Source organism: Brachionichthys hirsutus, chromosome 16 (assembly GCF_040956055.1).
Source record: "Brachionichthys hirsutus isolate HB-005 chromosome 16, CSIRO-AGI_Bhir_v1, whole genome shotgun sequence".
In the NCBI taxonomy this organism is placed as follows: Eukaryota; Metazoa; Chordata; class Actinopteri; order Lophiiformes; family Brachionichthyidae; genus Brachionichthys; species Brachionichthys hirsutus.
In genome coordinates this window covers 9,397,296-9,425,175 of record NC_090912.1, presented here as the reverse complement: position 1 = coordinate 9,425,175, position 27,880 = coordinate 9,397,296, and the positions used below count along the sequence as shown (strand labels likewise).

At 45.3% G+C, this 27,880-nt stretch overlaps 2 protein-coding genes across 2 annotated transcripts; both read left to right on the top strand.

Annotated features, from left to right (window-relative positions):
• The first annotated feature begins 335 nt into the window (after positions 1 to 335).
• tnfsf14 (TNF superfamily member 14) lies at positions 336 to 2,309 on the top strand. The gene is made up of 4 exons (XM_068750367.1): positions 336 to 533; positions 1,552 to 1,597; positions 1,671 to 1,724; positions 1,924 to 2,309. Exons 1-4 carry the CDS (start codon positions 336 to 338, stop codon positions 2,307 to 2,309), a joined length of 684 nt encoding a protein of 227 aa, XP_068606468.1.
• Positions 2,310 to 13,185: 10,876 nt separating this feature from the next.
• Positions 13,186 to 25,941, top strand: ppap2d (phosphatidic acid phosphatase type 2D). The gene is made up of 6 exons (XM_068750178.1): positions 13,186 to 13,393; positions 22,684 to 22,841; positions 22,975 to 23,261; positions 23,394 to 23,451; positions 25,485 to 25,661; positions 25,837 to 25,941. Exons 1-6 carry the CDS (start codon positions 13,186 to 13,188, stop codon positions 25,939 to 25,941), a joined length of 993 nt encoding a protein of 330 aa, XP_068606279.1.
• Positions 25,942 to 27,880: the final 1,939 nt, after the last annotated feature.

The following is a 27,880-nucleotide window of genomic DNA, read 5'->3' as shown; positions in this document are numbered from 1 at the left end:
ACTGCTTCACTTTCAGGCTTTGATTCTGTTCCTATGAATCACATGAAGCTTCTTCTTTGACGGTTCCCGTCTCTGAGAGCCTTCAAAGGTGATTTGGGTCAAACGTCTCACGGTTTCTGCGTCTGACTCTGACGGCTCATGAGCCGTCTCCTCTCGAACCAACCACGAGTGAGCCCACCCCATTTTCACAGCTTGTTCCACATCCCTGCCTGTGAAGCCTTCTTTCGTCTCGATGGGCCCCACTGAAGAAGCCATAACCTCTGACAGCCCGTGGGACGTTATTTCTGCCTTGATTTGATCTTCACCCACTCGGAGGCTGCATTGCCGCTGTAGGTATGATAGAGAGCGTGAATCCTTCCGCCTTTATGGTGGACAGCAATGTCAGCTGGCCTCCGGTGCCGCTCACGCCGAGCCAAGGGCGATGGCGTGCCAGGGCGACGCCGCAGAACCTGCTCTTCCTGCTGGTAAGCGTGGCTCTGGCAGGCATGGCCGTAGAAGCTTACTTCATCTACCGCCTCTACCAACCCGAACCTGTGAGTATCAACCCCCCACGTCTGTGTCTGCACCTGCCTACGGACGAGAGCCGCTCTGTCATCCTGTGATGCCGTATCAACCGAGAGCTTCATTAGAGGCTCCCTTTAGATCCTCTCAGCTTCAGCTTCAGCTATACTTTCATTGTAGCATCTTTTGTTTCTGTCACCTTTGACCCAAAGCTCTTGCCGTGTGTATTTCCTAGATCAGATTTAATTGTCTTTTTTTTAATCATCAGGGTTTAATTTCTGTTGCAGTACCTTGCTTTTCCGAGAGCACCTGGGCCCTGCATACAAATACTTTATTTGGGCTTTACTTTATTTGATAAATGATGTGTACTGCTTGAATTAAACTGAGGGCAAGTTGTAGTATTTTTAAGGTAAAATCTCAGAGAGAAATACAAAAATGTAGGATCCCCGAAAATAAATTGACATTGATAAATGCCATTAAAACTGCGAATACTGCTGTTGAGAAAGTTACTTTAAATGTATTAATATATACAATATATATACAAGTTGCGTCGGTTGTGATGACGATTACTGCTGATGTGACATTTTACTTTGCGTTTCATGTTATACGTGAGGGACGGCATGTTGTGTTACATTTGTAAGGCTGAAAAAATATACAAAAGGAAGACAAAAGATCACTATCCCCCCCCAAATAAAATCATATGAATGGCCGTTTCTACCAAAAGCTGCTGACAGTGCAATTATTTCACTCTAATGGGGAAGAGAAGGGACAAGAGCTGGAGAACGTTGGTGAACAGGAAGTGCTCTATTTTCTGTGCGTGCTCCACTTTTAGAAAGTCGGCCGTTGTTCTATCAAGAGAAGACATGACAGAAATAAGAAGTAGAAAAAGCACGGGTTCTTCGTCACAATTACAATTCAGATTTAGTGAGTCGGAGAAACGTGTAGAAAATGACTCACAACTTGTTCACATGGTGATGCGACAGTCACGTGTTTGCACGCTCAGAAACACGGAAATGAAAAGTAACGGATTTATTTCTTCTCTCTTTGCAGGGCACATCAGCATCGACATCTAAGATTGTAGCAGGTTTGTCTCAGCGTTCCTTGTTGAACTGATCAATCTCTTCAGGCTCCTTAATTTAAAGACGTCTCCTCCTCCAAAACAGCTGAAGCCGTTAAAAGGTCCAGTCCGAACATGCCTTCCAAACCAGTCGCACACCTGACAGGTGAGATCAGCGTTGATGCTCCTTTTAACACTAGGCTAAAAATAAATACATTAGACATGTTGCCAGGTAGAGCTAGCAAAATAAAGACTGTTCTGGACAAGCAGGTTGGGAAAAGAAATGTTCTTTAAAATGTATTACTGTGTTCAAAACTGATAAATGAGTCTGAATTGACATGATTGCTGTTTTTTTTTTTTTTTAGATGGCCAAGATGTAGTTCATGGAAGTAAAATCATGTCATGGAGCACGATCGCAGACCCTCTCTGCCATGACATGAACTATAAAGATGGGTTCCTTTTAATCCAGAAGGAAGGCTTTTATTATGTCTATTCTAAGATTTACGTCTTGTTCAACAACGTATTTTACCATTCCGTAGAGTTAAACACTAAACGCTACTTAGGGGAAAGCATAACCCTTCTGATGTCCACGAAACGCTCGACAAAGGCCCACAAGCTATATTCCAACAGCTACCTGGGCGGAGTGTTTCGCCTCCAAAAAGACGATGCCATTTTTGTGAAGGTGAGCAACACCTCGCAAATTGTGCACAGCAAATCATTTGAGAATGTATTCGGCGCATTTATGGTGTAAATAACGCAACGACGCGTCACCGTGAGTCTTTCTGTCGGAAATGTAGATGGAAACTTTTTTGACCCGTAAGTGTTTGAACAACCCTGCGTTCTCCCACTTAGTAAGTATGGAGGGGTCTGACGTTTTCATCGTAGGTGCATTGCCACTGTGAGAGACAGAATAAGATCAAACAAACAGGGAAATCATATTGTATGATTTTTAAACATTTGATTTGTATGGTCAGGTATCGGTGGCTGTCGCTGACCAACGCTGAGTTTCAGTTCCCTCCAAAGATTTTCGATTGGATTTCGGTCTGGAGAACCTTGATACGCTTCTTACGGAGCCACTCCTTGCTTACCCTGGTTGTGTGCTTCGGCTCATTGTCTTGTTGGAGTACCCGGACCCATCTTCCCTATGACTGAGGACTGAGGGAAGGAGTTTGTCCAACATCTTGAAATACGTGGCCCCGTTCACCCTCTCCTTACAGTGCAGTCGTCCTGTCGCCTGTGCAGAGAAACACCCCCAAAGCCTGATGCTTCAACCCCCCCCCATGCTTCACAGTAGCGATGGTGTCCTTGGGATGGCACTCCATCCTTCTTCTTCCTCCAAACACGGCGACCAAAACGTTCCATTTTGGTCTCATCTGACCACACGACTTTCTCCCACGACTCCTCTGGATCATCCAGATGGTCATTGCCGAACTTCAGACGGGAGACTCTTACTACTGATAGTAACCTTGGAAACGGTCATTGACCCGCTCCTCCCGTGTAGCTCTGGGCTGATACCCCCCACGAGGCGAGACCTTGCATGGAGCCCCAGTCCGAGGGAGATTGAGAGTCATCATTAGCCTGCTCCAGTTGATCTTTTTTCCCCACCAGGCTGCTTGGCAATGGCCCCGCAGCCCTTTCCAGCCTTGTGGAGGTCTACAACTTTGCCTCTGGTGTCGTTCGCCCTGCCTTGTCTTTAAGGCAATAGTTGGGGTCTGACTGATTGTGGGGTGGGCAGGTGTCTTTATGCAGCTGTCGACCTCAAACAGGCGCTGCCAATTTCATCAATAAGCGGAGTGCAGGTGGACTTTTTAAAGTCGGACCAACTATTCTTGCTGATTGGCAGGTGTTCAAATACTTATTTGCAGCAATAACATGCAAGTAAAATATTAAACTATCATACAATATGATTTTCCAGATTTATTTGTTATTCTGTCTCTCACGGTGGAAATGCACCTACGATGAAAATATCAGACCCCTCCATAATTTCTACGCAGGAGAACTTGCAAGATCGCAGGGTTGTTCAAATACTTACTTTCCTCACTGTAAATGTTACAACTTTAGTTTCCCACTTTGTACATTATTACTTTCTTACTTACTGAATGTTACGCATTAGTTAAGGATAAAAATCATGACTTTGACATGACTGAATATTTGACCTTAGTATAAAGTTATTGGTTATGCCCGTGTCTCACATTTCTTTTCACGTTATTAGTGCGACTCATAACCTGATACAGATTATTTATTTGTTTCTCCGCAATGTATGGCCTACTTGCAATAAACTTACTGTATTCATGTGCAATAATGTAAATAAAACAATTAAATAAAGGAAATTATTCAAACTTTATGCTCGTTGGATTTCTCCAGCCTTTCATTAGGCTGTTCTTCATCTACTGTTCACAAACACACACACACACACACACACACTCTGTCTCATGCCTTTGCTGATTAATCTCAGTAGCAGCGATGGTTTCTCACACTCGGTCCGGCTGCACAGCCCAGTATTCTGCAGAGCCGTCCGATTTTAATGACACCTGAATATTTCATTGTTAATGCGCCACCCACCTTTCCCCAGACTGGTCGTGCTGCGATGCTGGTTTTGCATGAAACACAGTTCTGCAGGTGGGTAGGAGGAACCACATTCGGATCAGTATACTACTGCAACCAAATATTGTAGTGCAATATATTGCAGTTTTGAATGTATCATAATGGGGGACAAACACCCACGGGCTGATACCCCCCACGAGGCGAGGCGAGTGTAACAATTCCTGTTACACTTTCCCCTCAGCGGTGTCTGTTCAAAGACGCTGCTCTTGAAAACACCCACAGGGCCGTATAGTTGTAAACTGAAGAGGATGTGGTGGAGTTGGGGGGGTGGCGGGGGTATTGCTGTGAGGGAGGGAAGCGGTGTCAGCAGCCTGAGAGCCATGGCTGCTGAAAGCGTGCTCCAGCAGTCAGACGGTGTGCGGGTGTGCAGGTGGAATCAGAAGCAACTTCTGCTCAGTCACACATGTCCTTTCACACATTTCTAAATGCATGTGTGACTCATCGTTTTCCAGTGCTGCAAAACCCAATAGGTGGAACAGGCTGCAGTAACAATGGAGGGGGTCTCGGTTAGCTAATCTAAAATGATCCAATCATGAAACCATCCAATCATGAGTCAACGATGGTGATGGCAATCTTTTCTCACTACTACTTTGGGAGTAGAGCACTATCAGTCTGTCCTACCGAAGGCATTCAAAAAAAAGATCAAGGTGTCGTAATTGCAGCAACAGACAAACGAATAGCTCGAGTGAAAGACGGTCACAGTCCACAGCTAAATGCTGTCCCCTTGTGTTCCCCAGATGAGGTAGACTCACAAGTGGTGCGAGAGGTATGGATAATGGATGTGATCTCATTCAATTTGAATTATGAGCTATCCTTCATTATAATTATTTGCATATAAATAACAGCGTTTTAGTCAATAACTGAACGCTGAAAACATGTCAGACAATGCTGTGGCATTTGGATGGAAAGACTTGATGGAGCATTTTCTGAATTTCACACACCTTGGGCGCGTTGATTCCTTCACACTTTCCACACCAGAGGGTGGAAAATAAACAAACCAACATATGACTGTAATCGAAAACTGTGTTGGAAACGGCTGATAGATTAGGTACCAGAAACGGCTGAGGTCGGCAAGATTCATATGAGACCTCAGTAATATGGAGAGCAGAGAGTCCCGGCCGGCTCATTTTATCAGATGACCTTTCATTGTAATGCATGCCATTTGTTATGAAGTAGATGAGAAGATGTAAACGTTGGAATTTGTATTTTATTATTTTGCTGTCTGTGTCTAGAGGAAATATTCTTTAACAGTATAGACCAGGGAGGCCCCTTTGTATCCTCTTAAGGTATTGCTGAGTATAATCTCTGTGCCCCCCCCCCACTGTTAATACATGACAACCCACTTTCACTTTACATCAAGGGTCTCCAAAGAAGCAGCTCAAACTAGTTATATAGTATATAGGTTTTTTCTAACTATTAAATGATTAGTATTATCTTAGTATTTTGTGTGACTTTATAGGACATAGAGCAGTCAGGCTGGTCTTGCCTGGCAGCCTCTGTGTGAATGAGCCGATTCTGGCTTAGATAAAGTTCTTTGAGGGGGTCAGTCAACCAAGAAAAGTGATATTGAAGGACAGATATGTTTATAATTTTAGTAGGTAGTACAATAGTATTACCATAATGTTATTATTCTTAATTTAATGCAAATTGAAATACAGTTAACATTCTGGAAATATACAGTCATGTATACAGCTATGTCTATTGTGATGTTGTACAGTTACAAGATTGAAGTCGCTCTAATGAAGATCATATTTATACTATTAATAAAATAACAGTAAGAAAGTCTACAAATGTTTACAGGTTAACGTGATTTCTGAACATTTACAGTGTAAAGGTTTTACGGCCTGTCTGGATTTCTGTTTGCAGATGACGTATAGTCGCTCTGTTAATTCCACCTGTGCACAGTTTGCACATTCTCCTCGTATTTGAACGGGATGTGACTGCGAGACTGTGAACGGTGTCTTTCTATCTTGAACTTTGATGAGCTGAAGGATTGTCCACGGCGCAACACTGCCTCCGTCCAATGTCGGCTGGAAAAGGTTCCAACACAGGACAGGAGTTTACATAAATTTATTCTTAAATGCACAACAGTCGTGGTTGTTACGAGTCGCTGACAAAGAGAAATGTAAATACATTTCCAGAAGGTCATCAACAATATTTATATGTACACGCAAATGACATCCATTTATCACACAGTGACATACATTCATCGGCTGCTCACTGACATGGAGTTTTCTTAAATACTTTATGTTGTCATGTAAATTGCATGTCCAAACTACAAATAAATAAAACATAAATACATAAGAAATAAATCCTCAGGTAACAAATAGTTGCCGTTCAAAAAAGAAATAAAACACGCTTAAAGATGAATACATTCATTCTGTTAAGCCGATGCTGAACGTGAGCGGAGCCGTTTGTGCATTCCGTGCTGCAGCAGAGGGGCAGACATGTAGCGTTCGATCGTGTCAATCCTGAGCTGCTGCATGACGCATTTATTCTACAGGCCCAAAACAAGAAATCAATAGGAATTTAAATTGGTCCCAAACTTCTGTTTTTATCGGTCCAGAATTTATTGTGTGACGTTATCATCCAAGCCTGTGGATAACACACACACACACAGTCCTTGCGTTTACTTCCAGCGAGAATATTACATGACTTGTGTATCTGGGGATCTTGTTGAGGACATTTGCATTTGAGCAGGTTTACTGCGGATGCTTTCCCAGAGCTGGACAAGTTCCTGAAACAAGGAAAGGATGGCAAAAACATACACGTGTAAATGCATCAGAGTGGCATATATGGCTTGAATATGTAGACGATGTCCAGGTGAGTGAGGGATTCGGTCTCGTCAAGTCCGTTTTTTGGCAGGTTGCTGTTGAAAACCAGGGTGCTAAAAGCTCTCAGGACTTCCACCTTTCCGAGGAGGCCTGTGCTGCATGTGTTGTTGTCAATTCGGCCCTGAAGTAGAACATCGTTTTCGTACGACAGGCTGACCGCGCATTCCGATCCCGCTGTTCCACGACACGGGCATTCGGATCTCTTCAATGTCACCTGGAGATTCAGGAGGTAATATCCATCCAGAATAATTGTCAGATCTTTCCCCTCTTCTGAAATTAGCTCTTTGCTTGGATTCTTTGCTTGCCATTCAATTCTTCTGTTGACTGTTGGTGATAGAAAGGCTGCTATTAGTGGATAGTTTATTTCCTTAAAACTACATTCTGTATATTATATATTGTATATATACTATATATGTATATATGTATATTATAGACAACTTGCATGTATCATCGTGTTGCCTGACTGGGTAGCGAGGCTATTTCTTGTGAATCATTCTGACAAAAGGAAGCATTTACCCTCCGTGGCCCTGTAGGTCACCATCCGGCCTTTGCCCAAGAGAAGCTCATCATTCGTGGGTGGAGGCTGAAAGGCGAAAGAGATCTATTAATCTCGATATTCTGTCAAATCTGAATTTAAATGTAATGCTAACTGTGATTCTGATTTAACTTAAGGACAAGCTGAAGAAGAGGTGTTAGATTTGTTTGCAAACGTGGCTATAAGATTGCACCTCTTTACTAAAAAGTGACAGCAGCTACACACAGACGATCATTCAGTGTTTTCAGAAGGAAAAGAAAGAGACGCAGTTCGGCCTAATGGCATTTCCCCGAATGTGGGGTTGACGTCATTGTGCTTCCTCCGGCAAGTGAGGAGCGTGGTTAAACCGTCTGACATGAGCAACTCAGAAGATAATCAGGTTGAAATAAAGCCACATAGATAGTGAGTTAAGGATAATAGGTTTGTTTTATTTGTGAGATAAACAAAGTGAGGGTCAGAGGAAGAGCACTCAACCTGAAGCTGTGTTTTTCTCTTACCGAAGGTGTGGCGTTTGTCTGGGATAGGACTGTGCGCTGCGGCGCTGCGGTGCTGCTGTCTTGAGACTAAAAGGAAGAAAGAGAAAAAATAAGCTCGGAATTCATTTCACGAGGGTTTCTGGACAGCGAACGTTCCCTGGAATGGAGATCGGATTGAAGGAATTCCATTCAAGTTCTCTATTGCTCTACTCAGTAGAGCAATAGAGAATACAGTAGAGTCTACTGTATTTAGCAAAAATTCTAATGGCAGTGCCGTTTCCATCAAAAGTCCCCCCCACACCCCCCCATCACACACACACACACACACACACACACATAGTGATATTATGCTATTTTGTATGCAACAATAATACCAAACTTATATTTCCTAAACATTATGGTGAGTTGTGATGTTTCCTCTGCAAAATCTCTGCCGCGTGAATTGAAACCTTTCTATTTGAACATGATTCAAAACCTCTCAGTGTTTAGAAGTCATGATGGGGGGTGGTGGGGGGGGGGGGTCTCCGTAACCGGCTGCACACCACAAACAGGTGTCGTTTCAATCAGAAGCCACAAGAAAGAACAGCTGCACTTGCACAGGTGCTCTCATACCCTACCAGGGCTGACGACCGGATCAGCCCCGTCACTCGAGTGCAACGCAGCGAAACCGTGTTGCTTACACCGTGGAGTCGCTACCGTATCATTTTTAGACAGCAATCTGTAAATACAAGCCGGGTATTTGAAGAGGCCTCACCACGAAATGACGTCCGGCAGTGAAGAAGAAGATGATGAAGACAGTCTGCGTGATGGAAAGGATGGCGACCCACAGCAGCAGGAGATGGATCAGGGAGCTCTGGGCGGGCTGTGGCATCGTCAGCACAGTGAAACGCTCAGAGCATCTGCGTGTGGGGAGTTCAACCAGCGAGATGAAGCGCTGAGTTACGTCTCCAATGCACCTAAAGCACTTTGAGCGTGCTTGCTTCCTGAGCTCAGCGTGTGCGTGTGATGAGGACCTTTTTTTTTGTGTTGTTTTTTTTTTATATCTGACTGTGTTAGGCCATGCCCTGGAGAGCAAAGAGGAATCCAGATGGTGATTCCCCCCTGTATGATATTAAAGACAAACAACATAATAGGCCTACATTTCGGGACTGGCCCTTTCCTCCCACACGCACACTCTTCCACTCACCCTAAAAGAAGGAACAAGTCTTGCTGTCAGACAAAGAAGGAAGGAGTGAAGAACTTTGACCTTCTGAATAGTGTTTTGGAGTGCTTTTTACATTTTGTTTGTGAAAGTCCTTGCCTTGCCAGTTTTAAACCTATTTCCTCTTTCCTTTTTTGGGGGGGATTAAATGGCTATATTAATCACGCAGAATGTAATTATATAATACCTTTATAATTATTCAATGAAAAGATTAAATGCAGGCCAAATTAATATTTTATATTCGTGACACTTCTGTAGGCTCAGTGGTAAGGCACTGAGCCACCGTAAAGGTCAATCTGAAGGTCACAGGTTCGAATCCAACTTGGGGCCTTTCTGTGACGAGTTTGCATGTTCTCCCCATGTCTGCGTGGGTTCTCTCCGGGTTCTCCGGCTTCCTCCCACCACTAAAAACATGCAGCTTAGGTGGTGGTAATGTGTGTGTGAATGATTGTGTGTGTGGCCCTGCAATGAACTGGCGGCTTGTCCAGGGTGCGCCACGCCTCTCGCCCGTTGACTGCTGGGACAGGCTCCAGCACGACCCGGTAACGGACAAAAACGGTCAAGAAGATGAAGATAATGTCTAATAATAATAATAATGGGCGAGGTTTAATGACATTCACATATGATAATTATATTTCAAGCGCACACCTCTACTGTGTAAAAGTCAATCTTTGCATTTTTCCCAAATCTGAATATCTTTAACAATGCAAGAATAAATAATTAACTATTTATTATATTAAATATTATCTTGTCTCTAATGTGACATACCAAATCCGGGGAGGAATTGCACCAAATAAATACAATTGAATAATATCCTGATCTCAAACCTCTTGAAAATTCCCATCAACATTTAAATTGTGGTTGCGGTCAGTATAGACATGCTTTCATTTTCTCTGTTTTTGACTTCGGGGAAAGTTTCATTGGCAGCAAAACAGGATGAGCTTTAATTGGGGTATGTGTCATCACACACCACGAAGGCTCAAAGGTTACCTTTAGTCAAATAACCCAACAAATAAATAACATGCCCGGACATGTCGTTCACTTTAAGCCACAGTGGCTGAGGACCTGAACTGTTGCAGATCAGTTGAATTGTATTTCAATGAAATGATGGCAGAAAGAAGCTATTATATGAACAGGGTGGAAAAAGCAGAAGTTTAATCGCATTGTTATGAGTCATCCAGTCATGCGTAGGTTTATAATATACTGAGAAATCACATGTTTCTGTGATGAAGCTGAAAAAGTGTTTGAGAAATATTTGCAGGTTTTGCATTTTTGAGGCGTCCCATCATTCAAAAAACAAAACCCAAACCAGCTGCAGCTCTGACTGAATTCTCGTTTGATTCCACAATCATATAGTATATACATCTATATACATCTCGTTTTTGTCTGCTCCTGCTCTGTCTTGCTATCGCTTCCATATCCATCTCCTTGTTTTTGACTCGCCTCCGACCTGCCATTCTCTCTCTCTCTCTCTCTCTCAACCCAGCCGGTCAGACAGATGGCCGTCCACCATGAGCCTAGGTTCTGTCCAAGGTTTCTGCCTGTTAAAGGGAAGTTTTTCCTTGCCTCCGTTGCCAGAGTGCTTGCTCTTGTGTGTCAAGTTGGGTTCTGTCTTTCCCTGCTAATCCTGTAAAGTGCCTTGAGATAACGTTATGTTGTGATCTGGCGCTATATAAATAAAACTGAATTGAATTATAAACTTAATTTAATAGCTGAAAACTTTGAAATGACTATTTCCACAAACAACAGGAACACATTGTTCATGTGTCTTTGTGAGGCTGTGATATTAACATAGGTTGGCGGTCCACTGTGGGCCTTGTAAGGTTTTGGGTGTTGTTAACCTCACAAACAGGAAAACCAAGTGGCACTGAGAGGTGGAACATGGTGGTACAATGAGCCACAGCAGACCAGAGCTCTGATATTGTTGTCAGAGCTTCTAGCAGGCCAAAGTTTTTGACTCCTTAACCACTCGACCCATGGTACGCTTGCCCTGCCGGTACCTGTCAGCTGCATCCGGAGTCCCACGAGTCAACAAGATAAGACTCCTTCTTCAGCTTGATGGCATCGTGGATCAGCAGCCTCTGGGAGGTTGCAGGAGCCCCATGCAGACCAAAGGGCATCTTGGTTAAATGAAAAAGTCCCTGAAGTGTCCTAAAAGCTGTGAGAAGCTTGGAAGAGTTAGACGGGAGGACCTGCCGTAGCCATTCCACAGGCCAATAGTAGCAATGAACTCGCTGGCTAACCCACTCAATGTGGCCACCCAGTGTGGGGAGTGTATAAACATCAAAGTCATTCACTTGTAGAAGGCTCAGAGACAGCAATTTCTTCCTTCGACAAATTTTGCTGCTGTGTTACGGAGAGATGGGAGAGATCAAGGAATCCATCACGTCATCTTCCTCCTCCATAGTGTGGACAAACATCTGATCACGGGGTGGAATTTCCCAGATTTCCCGTTCCTTCAGCAGGTTGACGTGAAACATCTGCATTGGACTCTATGAGGGTTGCTATGCGTTTGCTCATTTTGCAGAGCAGCGGGAGGATGGACTGATCGGAACAAGGCACACCTGTCTCAGGTCATCATCCCACCAACCTCCGCCTACAGATCTGGTCCTTGTCAGATTATGCACTTGTGTTTCACCAGTTGCTCTGACCCTCCTCTCTTGTGACTTCCCGTACTCTTCTCTACCCTCTTTCCCATCGGCCATTCCCCCCATCGCTTCAGGTATTTCAGACAGCTCTAGAAAGTACTTCTGTTTAGCTGTGAGTTTTTTTTTATGTTCTTAGAGCATGTCCCAGAATAGCTTATAATATGTCCTTCCTGACTACAGTAAAAACTAGCCATGCCTTGGATTGACACTAGATGGCAGGACAACTCTCACTACTATCAGTGCGCAAGGCGTCAGGAACAACCCCGGATTCATCACTGAGTTACAATGGCAATCGCTGAAACATGCAGAACATTTATTTTTAGCTTTCACAAACTTTTTTTGGGGGGGGGGAAACACAACATGGTGTAGGCCTGTAGGTTGTGTTTTGTTTGTTTGTTTTCTAGACAGTAGTTTTTCAAGCCGCTGTGGATAAAGTTAAACGAAAGTCTTTTATTTTTAATGACACGGATGGTCTAATAAATATGATTGAGCCTCTATGATATAATAAACCATAATCAATTATGTTGTATGAAGGTCACAATTGCGAAGTAATTAAAATAATGAAATCTTCTTGAAAATAAAAATAATAATCCGGATGTTGTGTTCCTACGGGCTCTGAAAAGAGAACACAGTCGCTCCAAAGCGGCGTTATTATTCTGCAGGCTGTGAGTTCGTGGGATGTGTCCTCGCATGGGTGGAACACTTCCACGGGACAGGGCGGGAGATATCCCGGTGTGGGACCAGTGAGCCGTCAGGTCAGGTGGGTCGGACGTTCCGCGATCGCCCGCCTCGACGTTAATCATTGATTATTATTTTTTTTATTACCGCGGAGGTTTTCAGAACCGCAGCTGCGTGAAGCCAAACCGAGTACCAGCAGAAGGACCTCGCAGGACCTTTTACTGCGTTACAACTCCCCGACTCGGAGGAGCATTTTATTTTGAAAGTTTTTTTTATTTATTAACACAAACGGGACTGCAGGTTCTTTCGGGACGTTCGAGAGCGCAGCGAGAAGTTACGGATTTAACCGAGGTGAACTTTACCCGAGGGGGGGGGGGGGTTCGGGTCCTCGCCTGTCTCCAATTAGGCTCCATCTTTCTTTTTGGATGACAAGCGCGTCCGCGGGTTGGTCGGTCGGTGCGCGGCCAGGCTCCGGTCTGCTGTCAAACGTTCGTTGACATGGATTCGTGTCACCGACGACGAACGGACTGACGCGTTTGGGAATCTCCATCACTTCCTCCCTCTCTCCGACACAAACAGACGCGCCAGCAGCTACTTTCCATTTTTACTTTATTGTTTTTTTTTTTTGTTTAAGTCTCATTAGCTCGAGGCATGCAACAGTTTAATTCCAGCGGTACCCAGAGCAACACGCTGCCCCGGGACGGGGAGCTCCAGCTGCGGCTCGCAGACTGCGGAGGAGCCGGAGACGGGAAGGAGAACGGCGCCGGGAAGCGGTTCCTCGCGAAGCCCGAGGAGGAGAGCTCGTTCTGCACCAGGAGGAAGATGCTTGTCGGGTTGGATGTCATATGTCTTTTCGTCGGTAAGAATATATCAACACCCATAATTACATTGTTTTCTTTTACAACTACACCTGAACGCAACGAATATACAATAACGCAAGCAGCCACGCACGCCCGTGGCTCGTCATAAACATCAGCTGTTTATGGTATAATGTTTTTTTTTTTGTGTCTTCTTTTTTTGGGGGGGGGGGGGCTTTCTCTTGGAAAAACACGCGGGGTTGGGATCTAACGTTCACAATAAGCATTTCTCCAGAAGTCAGATGCACGTGGGGCTCAGCTGGCAGGGACAGCGGATGTCCCGGGAATTAACCTGTTCCCATGGCAACCCCCAAAGTTCCCGGGAGAAGAACGTGGGAATTTGGATGAAAACATGGCCCTCGCTTGTGTTTTTGTACCACCGTTGACTGAGAGGTCACTGGATGTCAGGCACCGATAATTAACCGGAGAGCAGGCCGAAAACTCAATAACATTGACCAGCAGGTCTCGCTGGGAGAGTTAGAAACAGAGTCACGAGCAACGATCACTCTAAGGCGCGCTGGTGCGTAATTACGCACAGCTGATAAGTCTACTCAAGAAGTAATGTGTGAGTGTTAAATTAATGAATTTATAGGATCACAATGACCTGTGAGATTGTTAGTGACATAAATAACCCTCCAAATCCTTCATTCACATAAATATATCTACAAATGATGCATTACTGGTAGAAACATCTCCATAAACACCCAGATTGGGGATTATTCTGTTTTCAAGCGCATCAATAATCGGCCAGGAATCGACTGGCAAGCTGTGAGGTAAACGTAGAAAAGGAATCTCTGTGGAAGCTTGTGGCCCAGATATGTCTCCTGTGAAAGTCACCCGTTAGAGATATTCTGGGTAAAAGTGCGTGATCGCTCTCCACCTCGCTTCAGACTTGTTATCGGAATGACCTGAAATCCTCCGAAAGATCGCTTCCCCCCCCCCTTCCCACCTGCTGTACGAGACGGCGATTACTACCGAGGTGCCGTTGTGTAATGTCTGGCCGTCGTCTCACACGACTGTGGCGTGGATGCGAGCGGGGATGAGAGACTATTCGGACCATGCAGCAGCAAACACGGGAGAGGAGGAACCCGTCGAGGCAGACTGACGGGTCTCGGCCTCGTTGGCAGTTGAAGCGCAGGAAACAAGCCGTGCAACAAAAACAACCGTACGAGGCGGTTGCACTCGCTGCCCCGTTATTCCTAAACCCTGCAGGTTCAATGCTATTAGCTGATCACGCCGCACATTTCTTAGCAGTGTTGCTTTGTGCATATAATGGCCATAACGGCGTGCGTTGACCCTTCTTATGCTCCTCGATTACGACACGGAGGCCGGGTCGCGGAGGCCGGGTCACTGAGCCTCCGGCGAAGCACGGCGGGCAGGATTCCTAATGTTCGTTAATCTTGTGACTGAAAGATTCTTTGATGAAAAGGGGCTGACCAGAATCATTATGGGGGGCCCCAAGTACAAAACCCCTGTTTGCTGCCTGCTTGCAACGTTTCCAGCTTATTATCTCCAGCGTTGTGATTGTTAAGAACAATATTATTATTATTTTTTTTTAACCCATTGGGTGTTTCTTTAGCAGTGTACCATCTGCTAAACAACGAGTAAGTGAAGTAAATATCAGCAGAAGCATGACTTTGACTCATCTGAGGAAGTTTGAAAGTCATCGCTTCATGAAAATAAATCACCCCCCCCCCTCTTCTCATATCCATGACTGTCCCAAGTTTCCTGTGAAAGCGTCATCATGATCAGACCCCCCAGGCATTGACCCCACTGCTATTAGACATGCTGTAAAAAGACTCATTCTCTACGTAACTGTGGAATGCAACCCTGAAGCATCCCATCCTAAATGCAGCCGACGAGCAAATTCCACAATAAAAAGGTGTTTCCAATGCCTTCTCACGTAAACATAAACCTAATGTGCTATCGTTAACTGAACTTAAATGCGTTTTAAATGTTTATTGGGCTCTCCTGACATACTTATGAGGAGTGTCTCGCGCTCCTGTTCAGCTCGGTTCCGCAGCGTTTGCAGCATGCTTGTGTGCTTTCATGCATTCTTGGAGGGTGGGGGGGGGGGGCTGTAGGGGTTAGACCAAGAGGGAGCTGAAGGAAGCTGTGCCCTGTGGCTGTTTTGAAGAGCCCATCAACTCAGAGGTCAGAGGGTTTGCCATATGTCCTGAGCATGCAGGGACAGGCCTCCCACCTTCATCGCTGACCCCTAACCCCTGCAGGTGCCCCCCCCCCCCGACTCTGTCATCACCCTAATAAAGCCAGTTATTGACTGTCTTAAGAGTAATTGGGAAACGACCCTTGAGAACCCGCCGCTCAGAGGAACATTATAACCGACTCTGCAGGCTTAACCTTCCTGTCGAGGTTAATTGTGTTTCATTCTTGGTAAGCCTGGGTTTAGATGTTTAAATGTTTCACTGCGTCGATAAACTGCATGGATCTGCTCGTTCTTTGGTTTAACATTCTTTCTTTGAGCAGGTTTGAAGCGCAACACGCTCTCTGTCACAAAGGAAAGACAAAGTTGTAATCAGTCGATCGCTGTTCTGCGTGTGTTTTTGTTCGAGACGTGAAGCAGCATGCCGGGACGAGTTGACCGGTATCTACCTGAGGGATCTGAATTCTAAACGGGCTCCCTCTTTCCGGCTTATCTCTCCCTCTCCCCTCCTCTTTTCTTCAGACAAGCTGTTTTGAGACTCAAATGGCGAGGTGCGTGCGCGTTTTATGTTAGCTAAGAGTGTTTTGGGGCGGGTGGCGCGCTTATCGCGGGATTCTGTTCTTCTGGCAGAGAAAGCTGCCAAGTGAGCGAGACAGCGAGAGGCCAGCACGTCACAGCATGCCGCTGCGTTGCAGAGCCAGAAATATCAAATTGTCTCCTATGCATGTGCGTTTGTGCGTATGAGTCATTGCGGCTGCTGCTGCCATGTGTGTGGCGTTTGTTGACACATTCGCTGGTTGTGTTCTGCTGTGCCGATCAAATGCGCTCTGTGAAGTTATGGAACACATTGGCATCGCTCTCCAGCTGACAGACGGCGAGCCGTGGAAAACGGTTCAGTCAAATCGTTAGCTTGGAGAAGAAAGCTTTCCGTTTCTTTTTTTTTTTAAACTCTGCCTCGTTGGCGTATTAATGCATCTCCTTCCTGTTTGACAGGCACCACAGAGATTCAAAAACCCATTAGCGGCACTCTTCCTCCAAAGGTTTGTGTGGGCACATGCGTCTCGCTGTCAATGCGCGCTCTTTCACTCAATAACCGAATGTCGGCTCTGGCTTTAGAAACGCGACATTTGTCTCAAACTGAGGGGCAAGTAAGTGAGAGCCTGAATGAATGAAGAGCCCGGGCGGGGGGGGGGGGGGGGGGGGGGGCAGGAGAGCAGAGCGAGATGTGGAGAATCTACAGTAGGGGTCAGGGGTCAGATCCATGGACACCTGAGGCATCTTACCCACAAGCTGTCTGCTTAGAGAGGAAGTACTAGAAGGATAGGAAATGTTCAGGCAGCAAATAGCTTCAAATGTAGTTTTAATGAGACAGCTGCCATCGTCTCCTCGAAGGTTCTTCTCTAAGTGCCCAGGGTGGTCCAGAGGAATTAGCTATAATGAGTGAATATGTGTGTGTGTGGAGTATTCTAATCCTCAGTGCTGATTAGCTGCAGTGGGTTCGGAGAGAATAGCCATCAAACTGCCGACCTGAATGTAAAAGAAGCTCCATCTTGGTGTCTGTTAGAACTGACACCGAGGTATGATTACCCACCATTGGGACGTTTAATCACTGTCTCACATCTCACCTGCTGGTCTTCCCTCCCTTCACCCTCCTAAATTCCATTCTGAAGTTGTTCCAACTGTATTGTTCCCGCCAAAACAAAAGACACAGCCCTGCAGCCCTCATCCCTTCCTGTATATGCAATACTGTCACATTCGGTCTGCCCTTCATCAAATACCTCCTCTATAGCCTCAAACCCTGTGTCGTTCTCATATTGCAGACCGTCAGCTCCTGCGTCACCGTGCACACCCTTATATTCGCAGCCCGAGAAGCTCCTTATAAAGTTTCCAGGGTGGCAGATCCTTTGTGTTCCTGCAGAATCAGACAGGCAGACAAGACAACCCTCTTCAGACCTCACCACACATGCCCTGAACGCCAGAGCAAGGCTCCAGGAAGCAGGTCAGTGAAGTGTGGAGAGAACGCGGGCAGCTGCGGGAAGCATGCCTTCACTGGCCAGCTGTAACAGTAACAGTGGGGGGGGGCGAGAAGCGCTCTCGTGGTGCGGCCGTGGAAGGTCAAGTCTCAGAAATGGTAGCTTTCCACATTTTAAGTCGTCTTAGGTATAGATACCTTTTTTTTTTTCACGGTGGCGCTTGTATTTCCTGTCTCCCTGTGATCACAGATGAGATGGATGAATGCGCCGTATATGTTTTAAAAACAAGACAAGTCTTGGGTTTCTCCCAAAAGAGGCCGTAAAGGAGTCCAACGCTAGCAGATGTTGATGTTAACAGATAATAAAGATCCGAGACGGCAGTTGCTCCTCTCTGTTCTTCAGTGATTCGACTCTTTGTGCCGCAGACAAAACAGAGCAGCCTCTCGGGAGTAATCCAGACTGTTATGGAAAAGGAAAAGTGTTCCTGTCAATGCAAGGGGCTGCCGCCGACTCTTATCCAATGAGGAAAAGGGAAGCGCCACTTTCTGGGAAACTCGCACACTTGAATACACACTCAGTGATTCAATTGGGTTTTGGGGCAGATGTGTGGCAATTATAGTCACAGCCTTGTTACAAATGGGTTCCCCCTCCTGTGCAAGCGTTACCTGCCCAACGGTGCAACAGTCCGTGCCTCTGCCTCCTTTGTGTGCGCGGACCAACGGTTTTGCCCCGGCTCAAACTGCTCTCCTACCACGGGTGCGTTTCATTGATAACAGAAATGTATTTACAGAGTGGAAGGTTACGTAACCTGTCCCTGATCATTGAAGTTCTGACTAATTGGATATCTGAGAAGAAGAAAAAAAGAGTCAATGAATACTCATGTTTGAAAATCCCCAAAATATGTAACGGCCCCTCGATAGAACATTGGAAATACCAGCTCCATGGAATCTGAGACAAATCCCATTTAACCATGGAAATGGAAAAACTAAAAATGACTAAAGTCCCTAAAGAGCTGAAGGCACCAGATCAGTTGCGTTTAGAAAGTTTCGTGAAAAAAATACTGGTAATGCTCTGGAAACAAACCGTGACGGACAGATGGAACTCATTCCCCCCCGTCCTTGCGTCGTCGTGTTGGGGACAGTAATGATTCGATGGAAGAACAGGCTGATGCTACCTTATGGAGAGATCTTTTATGCATAAATAAATGCAGTAAGCCCACCCAGCAATGCAGATGAATGTTCATGGGAATGCTACGTGGGCTGTCACGACGCAAAGACTAAAATGGCAAAGATTAAAATGATGGAATTTCACCGTTCACTTCGGCTAATTGTTATTATTGTTGTTTTTTTTTGTGTGTGGTGGACCCGGAGGTCAACAAAATAGATTAAAATTCTTCTGGGAAACATTGGCACATGCAAACTGGAGCGGGGCCGAACAAGAACGGACCACCCATGAGGGGCGAGCTGAGCAACATCCCAGGCTCAGCCTAGTCCTAAACTGTAGACCAGTTATGTCGACACATCTCTAATTGTGCGTCCTCCATCCTTATCTACGGGCAAATGTTGAGCGATCTAGCTTGGGCATAGGCAAGTATTGGAGGTTGCAATGAATATAGCTTGGATATGGCTTTAGGCAGAAAATGGTGCTAATCAATGTCTAAATCTAGCCAGCATCCAGCGGACCGGATTCACGTGTGTGATAATGAGAAGGACGTTTGCCTCCACGCTCGTCTTTAGGGCCGTCTGGCTGCAGCTGGGTTATTTAGTTGTTGGTTGTTGTTTTTCTTGGCACTTTGTTTAGCTGTGTGTTAGTTTATCTGGTCGTGAGTTTTGGTTTGCTTGCATCCCAGTGTGGTTTTTATGTCTATTGAGTGTGTATGTGTGTTTTGGGGTATTCTGCTGGTTGAGGTGGGGTCCTGTTTACAGAGCGGGTCCCAGCAGAGCCCAGATCTCTGACCCTCACATTCCAGAACCACCACTAATCGCCTCCGTCTGCTGTTCTCCACAGAGGAACCTTGCCACATCTCTCTCGGCTCCATCGCTCCAGTTTTCTCTCACCCCAGTGTTGCTGCCCCCCCCATTTGTCAATTGTCTTGCCTCATGGCTATGGTTTTTTAGCCTCGTTTTTAGTTCCACACTGTATTGATCAGCAAATGCTTGGCAGTATGACACTAAAGCCACTTCATACTCTTTAAATCGTAGGCTTTCCTTTTACTTTCTTGATTCCTCGGTTGTTGCTTGTTGTTGTTGTTCTCGCTCATTCTCTGCTGTAGTCATAGATGTGTAAATTAGAACCAGAAGAGTTTCAGAGTGAGGCACACATCCCCTCTGCTCTCTTTCTTCCACTCTCCCTTTTCTCTTGCCCCCCCCCCCCCCGTCTTTCTTTCTCACGCTTTTGACCATTTGAAAGCATTCCTGCTTTGTGTGCCGGATCCAGAGAGTGGCGCATTTCATTTTGGCCACTGCTCTGCCTCCTCTCTGGCATTGCCCGGCCTCTTGCGAGCGAGACCCGGGCCAGGTGCAGAGGTTTACTCACAGCTGCCTGACGGATGATGGGAGGGCCTCTGGAAGGGTTTTTGCGTCTTGTTGTGATAACAGTTATAACATAGTTGTAAAGCATGGCGGTCAAACTGCAGTTTGTGAACCGGAGTAGCTGGAATAACTGGATAGGTCTCTGGAACTATTGCTTTGTTTATTGTACAGCACAGATAATGCGTAACAGATTGAATGGAATGATTTTATTGAGAAGCTTTGCAAACATCTGTGCCAAATCCATCCAAATGAGAAAACAACCCATCACTCAACACCCCCCCCCTATAAGAGTTGAAATTGATCCCTTAAGAAGTCAATGTTCCTACTGTAACCACAAAGTGTCCTTAATGGATAATCTATTTTCTCACATTCAGTGCAGCAGAATATTGATTATAGAGAAGGCACCGACGAGGACGCAGAGAAAAAACTCTTAATGGATTAGAAAGCAACATGAAGTCTCAATTTGCCATAAATCTGCGCCGATTACGCCCAAAGCACTCTATAGACGGCGGAATAAATGTGACAGTAGGTTGATTATGTTGCCTCAAACATTCTGTTACGCAAGTCCAAATGCATCAGCGCACACAAAGGAGGCTTGTGACTTTACCTGTGAACCAAATATTTATTCAGTTAAAATGTCTTTGAAATGGAATGAAATGCATTATAATAAATTAGTATAATATGTACTCCCAGTCAAATTTGAAGCACGGAGGAACCGGATGGTATCTCTGCAGGGATGCTGCGGGTGTCTCACCTGCACCGAGGGACGCCACACACAGATAACGGGATTATAACGAGGAGATTAAGAGATTTCTGTGCGTTTCATATGGATGGCAGAAGGGAAGTAGGAAAACTGCCACAGAGTAATCCTTTTTTATTCTTCTTCCAATTATTAACTTGATGGTACTTCAGCAGTCTTAGCCAAGCTAGCAGTGTTAATGTAAAGAACCTGAACTAAAGTAATAATCATGATGATGATGATGATGATGAGGATGATGAATATATTTATTAGATAGAATGTTAGAGTACAAGTACAGTCACACAGTAGCATGTATTACAGTACAAATACAGTCAAACATCCTGTCTAAGAGGAGCATTTCAAAAAAGACCTTGCGGTCTTGTTTCCGTTGAAAGTCCTTAGTACATAAATCATCGACATTTAACAGTACAATTTTCGCAATACAAATAAAAATAAAACCAATATTAAATTACTCAAATTATGCAAAACAACATTCGAAAAAAAAATAAAATAAAAAAAAATTACACCACAGATGCAAACTTACAATGAATGACAATAAATTACATAAATTACAATAAATTACCAAGACTTAACTGCAGTTCGTTTTAAAGAGCAGGAGTTTTGACGCCTTCCTTCTGGTTTTGTGCGGCCAGTCTTTATTGTGTGTTAAGGATCTCTTGCCAAGGCCTCTCTTTAAAGATGGGATGGCCTTTATCTGTATTTTGTCTGTGTTAGGGCAGCATGACTGAATTCAGCAGGTCACTAACAGACTATTTGAATTCTGTGTCTCAGTGATTGTCATTGCGTCAGTCCTGCTGCTAGTATTCCATACTTTAGCTTGTGGGCTTGATTGTGTGTTGTGTGTTGCTGCCGTTGGCTTTATTTTGAGGGTGCATCCTGTGCGCTACTCAGTCACGTAGTCTGAGAGATTTGTTGGCAGGAGCACTGTTTTGGCCTGGGTGCGTTCCAGCCAACCAGCAGGCCTGGGATGACAGGAAGAGGCACAGAGGTTAATAATTAGTCCCATGTTCTTTGCTGCATTCCGCGGGGGTGACGAGGGGACATGGGATCGAGGGATAGAACAGGCCGCGCAGACTTTTGCGGGCTAGTAGTACAAAGCGTAACACTGAACAAAAGCTCTACCTCCTCAGACAAACAAGTCTCCCTTTTATTTAGCATTAAACTTTTACCCTACCAACTGTCGTCCTGGCAAGAAAACCGCTGATGTAGGGCGCTTTTGTGAGCAGCTTTGCATGACCCATATTTCCATTTGTTGCTGGTGGCGACCATCTAGCTCTTTTTTTTTTGCCAGCTCTCAGCTGATTCTGAGTACTTATTATTATTGACCTACCTCACTCCCTCACTACCGACCTCCCTGAAATGAAATGAAATGAAATGAAATACTTATTAATCATTATCTGTCCGACACACAATGAAATCGCGTTTTCACCCTAGAACAACGGACCCTACCTCTCTCCCTCCCTACCTACCTCCCTCTCTCCCTCCCTACCTACCTCCCTCTCTCCCTACCTACCTTGCTCTTGATGCAACTGGTTTATTGTCTCTTTGTCAGACCCAACTTTCCTGTAATAACGTATCTTCATTCCTCCGTCCTCATCTTAATTTTCTACTGTCATGCCCATTTCCCGCTCCATCTGTCATCTCTCCTCCTCCCTGGTGAAAGCAGCTATGTGAGGAATGTTTCATCCCCTGAGAATCCGTGAATCATGCCACCAGATGATTGACGCGCCGCATAGCCGCTCCCTCCACGCTCCTCCAAAGGAGTATCTCAGTCTGTCATCTTTGTTGCATGCACAATATGCTGCAGACATTCATCCCACCATATGTTGTCCCCTCCCCCCCTCTCTCCCCCACATCTCATCAGCTTCCATCCCATTTTTTGCGTGTGAGTTGAAGGCAGTGACTCCATACGGGCGAGGCTTCTTCTGTGGAGACGCCAGCATCACCTATCCCTACGTGGAACGCGAAGCCATCCCTGACAGTCTCCTCATTGCCGGTGGAATCGCCATCACTGGCATCACAGTAAGACAAATGGCAGCTGCACAGTTAAAGTTTCACACATTCCCACGGATCCATGGAGTTCGGTTACAGCCTCTGTGCAGCGGAACGGCCGGATTTATATTAACTAGTTTCTCCCTCCTTATTTCCCTCTCAGATTGCACTGGGTGAATGTTACCGGGTTCGTTTCCGAGGAGTATACTCACGAGCTTTTGTTCGAAACCTCTATGTTTCGCGCCTGTACAAGGAGCTGGGGAGCTTCCTGTTCGGTTGCTGTGTGGGCATGTCTCTCACCAATATGGCCAAACTCAGCGTGGGACGCCTACGCCCGAACTTCCTGCACATCTGTAACATCACCTACACGTCCATTAACTGCACTCCGGGCAACTACGTTCCCCTGGGCGTCTGCAAGCAGACCAATGAAAAGATGGAGGAGGAAGGAAGGTATATGTTGCATGCTTGCATGTTTTATTTGCTCAGAAATTATTTTGTTTGCCTACCAAGGGTGGGGCGTACAATAACTTAACTCGAGCGCTGTTAATGTGTAACTAATGTGTAATTAATGTTCTCTTTCAGAAAGTCTTTTTTTTCTGGCCATGCTTCCTTTGCTATGTACAGCATGCTCTACTTGGCAGTAAGTCACATCTACTCTTAGCTTCTCTCGCTCTCTCTCTCTCTCACACACACACACACACACGTATCTGGAATTTGACATTGACCTCAGTTTGCAGTAGTGAAATGACCATGTCATTTGTTTAAACTACATTTTGACATTGATATAACTGAAAAGAAAAAAATTCCAATTGAACCACTGACCCATGAAAGGACACTCCCCACAGACCAACATGAAAATGTTCCATTTTATTCAATCATACTTTTACTTTTTATCAAATCCGCCCATGTCACATGAGCCTGTAATGACACATTAAGCATTTATGTATTGTTAATTTGTACTTGAAATTGCAGCGTATATTTAAAAAAAACACAACCCATCACAATAAACACCGATATAATACCGGATACATTTATAATACATTTACATTTATTGTCATATATTGCTGTTGGCTTTATTTTATTATAAGAGATTGGACTCAGGTTTCTGGTACAATTTATTGAGTGTGAGTGTAAATGGTTGTTTTGCCCTTTTATGGGCAGGTGAATTAGCGTCATCCAGGTGTTGATTATAAATACTCTTAAAGTCTATTACATTTAGCTGTAACAAATCACTCCAACAACTCATTTTTTCCAAGTGTGTAATTGCAGTATTTGGTGTTGTGTTTACAGTGTGGAGGAAATATCACTGCTCTTGTTTTTGTTCCACTTATTGGAGTTAAAACCAACCCAGAGAGGCTAACAACATTCTGTACTTCTATTAACTAGGAAAACTAATTAAACATGCGAACAAACACACACCGAGACATGTTAAATACATTCACACTTCCTGATCGTGAGGCAGTGGATCTTTGAGAGCAGCAATTCTCGAAAGGACTGATGGGATGGAGCGATGGGGAGGAGGGGGTGGGGGGTTAGAGAATAAGGGAGAATGTTTTCCACTGGGAATGTGAATGAAGAGCCGGCAGATACAGAGGAGGCCTTGTTGTGGGTCTCATTTAGAGGAGGACGGGCGAGGGCTGAATATGCCTGCTGAGAGATCGACAGGCTTCTTTCAGCCAGATACACCCTCTCATGCCCTCCCCCCCAGCCCTCCCCACAGCCTCCCCCCCATCTCTTCATCTTTCTCTGCCTTTCTCTCCCACTGCTCTGCACACCAGTCACTGTTGCATTGTGGGAAAGAAACGACAGTTAGTTAGACTTGAGACAAAAAGCTCATTCTTCGCCAAAGAAAACCTGTCGGTACTCCTCGTGGAGTCTCAGTCATGAACGCTTACAACTACAGATTCAGGTGAATTAACTATTCTGAAGGGGGGTGGGGGGTCAATGAAATTAGGGAAGTAGGTTCAAAAAGACGGTAAAGGAGTATCCCGCCCTCCTCTATGTGGTGAAGAAGAAGAAGAAGAAGAAGAAGAAGGCCAAAAGAAAGCGACTTGTCTCAGACGAGAGAGAAATAAAAGACACCGAAGGGAAGAAGTGGTCTGAGGAAAATCAGCCCCTGCTACCCCTGTTCTCCCTCCTGTATTCCCATGAACACACAACCTTGCATGCACTTTCGCAGCTTCCCATTGTTTTGGCAGACTAAACAACAGAGGCGCCGTCAAACCTGTACCTGCACGCCGCTTGGACTGCAGCCAGCTGCCAGAGTGTGAGGCAGGAACAGTGACACCTGTTCTCAGCTGGAAAAGCAGAGCAGTAGAAGCACAGGGAGAGTCGGCCTCATCCCTGGAATGTAGGTCACATGCCCCCCCCCCCCCCCCCCATTTTTGAACGTCCAGCCTCCTCAAAAGGCGTCGTCGCTCTTGCACCGTGACCCCGTTTTCACAGACACAAACATCCATCCTGCACGAGTGCAGGAGACGAGGATGAACAAAGAGAGGAAACCGGGTTTTGGATCGTGTTAATGGAGCCGTGCCAAGCTTCTCCTTCCCCTCCGGGTAGCAAACTGAGTGATTTAATTAAAGGGTTGTGCCTGTGTTTGCAGGAATTATGTCATACGTCATTTGTGCGTAGAGTATACTAAAGCAATAGTAATATTTCTATTCTGTTTCGCAGTTTTACCTACAGGCACGACTCACGTGGCGGGGAGCACGGCTGTTCCGCCCACTAATACAGTTCCTCTTAGTCATGATTGCCATCTACACCGGCCTGACCCGCATCTCCGAGTACCGTCACCACCCGTCTGACGTCCTCACAGGCTTCATCCAAGGAGGGCTGACCGCATACTGGGTGGTAGGTTGAAACACACTGGTCGCAGTAGACTTCTGGATTGGTTTCTCCCTGCATTGCCTGAAACACCCGGACGTCTGACGGTGTTTATCAACAGTGGATGATTGATGCTGTGTGTGTGTGTGAGTGTCTGCGGTCCGTGTATGTTTGCTGACTCGTCTCACATCTCTGCCGGCAGGCCTTCTACATCTCCTCCATGTTTAAGCCGTGCAGCCGTCCAGACCTGTCCCCGGCTAGCATGAGCCTGGAGAGTCCACTGTCCAGCCAGCAAACCGTCTGTTAGCAAGCACGCTCAAACGTCCCAGGAATCCGAAGACATAAGAAGAGGGACTGCAGAAATCCACGGAGGACACCAGCCGGCACGCGCGAAGAGCAGAGCGAGAAGAGACACTATGCGAAAGGGAATCGTTCTAAGAGAAGGAGCACAATCTAACACACACACTTGCTCTATAACATACTGATAAACATGCGAACGCACATTCACACGGTAATCTAACATGCTCACACACTCACACGAGACATAGAAAGAAGCACATTTGACTGTGAGTCAAACCCGTCCAGTGAAAAGAACTGCATTGTAGTAGTACAATATATATATATATATATGTAAAAAAAATAATATTCAAATGTATATTTTTAATGATGTGTTCTTTTTTAGAAGCTGCTAATGTCAATAGTTTCCAGTTTGAACTCGTTTCCTTCTGTGATGGAGGCTTTTGGTCAGTGCATTTAAGGTGGCTTTCAAAACAGAGCTTCTTTTGGGCCACGGGTGAGCGAGGAGGCCGGAACGCCAGCCTCCGCTTCCGTTTTGATCCTGAGCAAAGCTCGGAAAACCTCACGCAGCAGCTGTGAACCGCGACTGTCAGACCTCAGATGTAAAGCTCTGCACCAAGTAGCAGACGTTTCGGTGATGACAAGGAACGCTGGCGCCAGCGCTACAGCCAGCGTCACGTTCAGTGGCCTCCTGTACCACTGCGCTAACAGCTTAACCTGTGTGCGAGCAGAGAATAACAGTATTCGTTCTGTACTTACGACGTTGTCGCTCTTTCTGTGTAACCGAGGTGGCGATGGGGAGGGGTCTCATCCTTCTCGATCACTACCGTATTCCTGTACTAACCACTTTGACTGTGACTCAGAGGAGGAGGCTTGACTGAATTTTGTAACCTTTGACCTTTGCCCCCCCCAGACTCTCTGAGCTGCACCTTGATTTATGCCACTCTGACGGGAGAGCCAGCATGGCTGTGACGCCAGCGGCCCTCCTGTGCTTCCTTAATAATAGCACTTGAAAATACATAATGGATTCTTCTAATTATAATCAATAGTATATATTTTATCACATGTCTGAATAATCAGTGTTTTTTTTTTTTTATTAATGGCAGACTCACATTATACTGTTTTTTTTCTGGAAATTATAATTATTCAAATTGAATGTAAATAGCGATTTCCTTTTACAAACCACGCAGAATTTCAAAAGTATTAGTTCCAGTATTTGGACAGTTTTACATGTGTATTGTTTCCTTTTTCCATTTGTGTCCATCAGGTACGGAGAGTTAGTGTATCTGTTATAACTACTAGACTGAGCCGCAGATATTACCAGAAAGCTATGTTTTGTGTGTGTGTTCCCAGTTATTATGTCTTTGTTTTATCTGTGAATGCCAGAAAAGGCAGAAATAACCACTGTATTCAAGCCAAACCAATAAAATGAATGTTGAATGTCGGTAACTTCTTCTGTCTTCTGTTCAACAGTACATGTTGTCCAGGTACGCAGTATTTACGTCACCTTGTCTCGGGACGCTCAAACAAAAAGCGTTTCTAATAAATGATAAAGCATGCGGTGAAGAGGTGAGAAAAGATGGCGCAAAACAAAGTTTCCCCTCCTGCATTTGGAAACTTTTTTTTTTACTGCTCCGATGGTCTTTTTTTCAATACAGTTCCCTCCTCTCTTTTCCTTCATCTTCCTCACGTTGCTCCTCCCAGACTTAGTCCTTTTTGAGTGCAGTGGAGCACGATGAGCTGTTTCAGGGGGGGTCAAGCTACCACGGAGAAGCTCAGCCGGATACAGGTTAGGATGTCTGAAGTATTTTCTTGCCCCCCCCCCTCCCCCACGTTTCTGGCCCAATCCCAGGGAGAAGAGTTAAAAAAAAAAAAAAAAAAAATCAGCCCAGATGAGATAGAGAGAAAATTGAGAGAATCCAGTAACAGTTTTGTGCAGGGCGCTGATG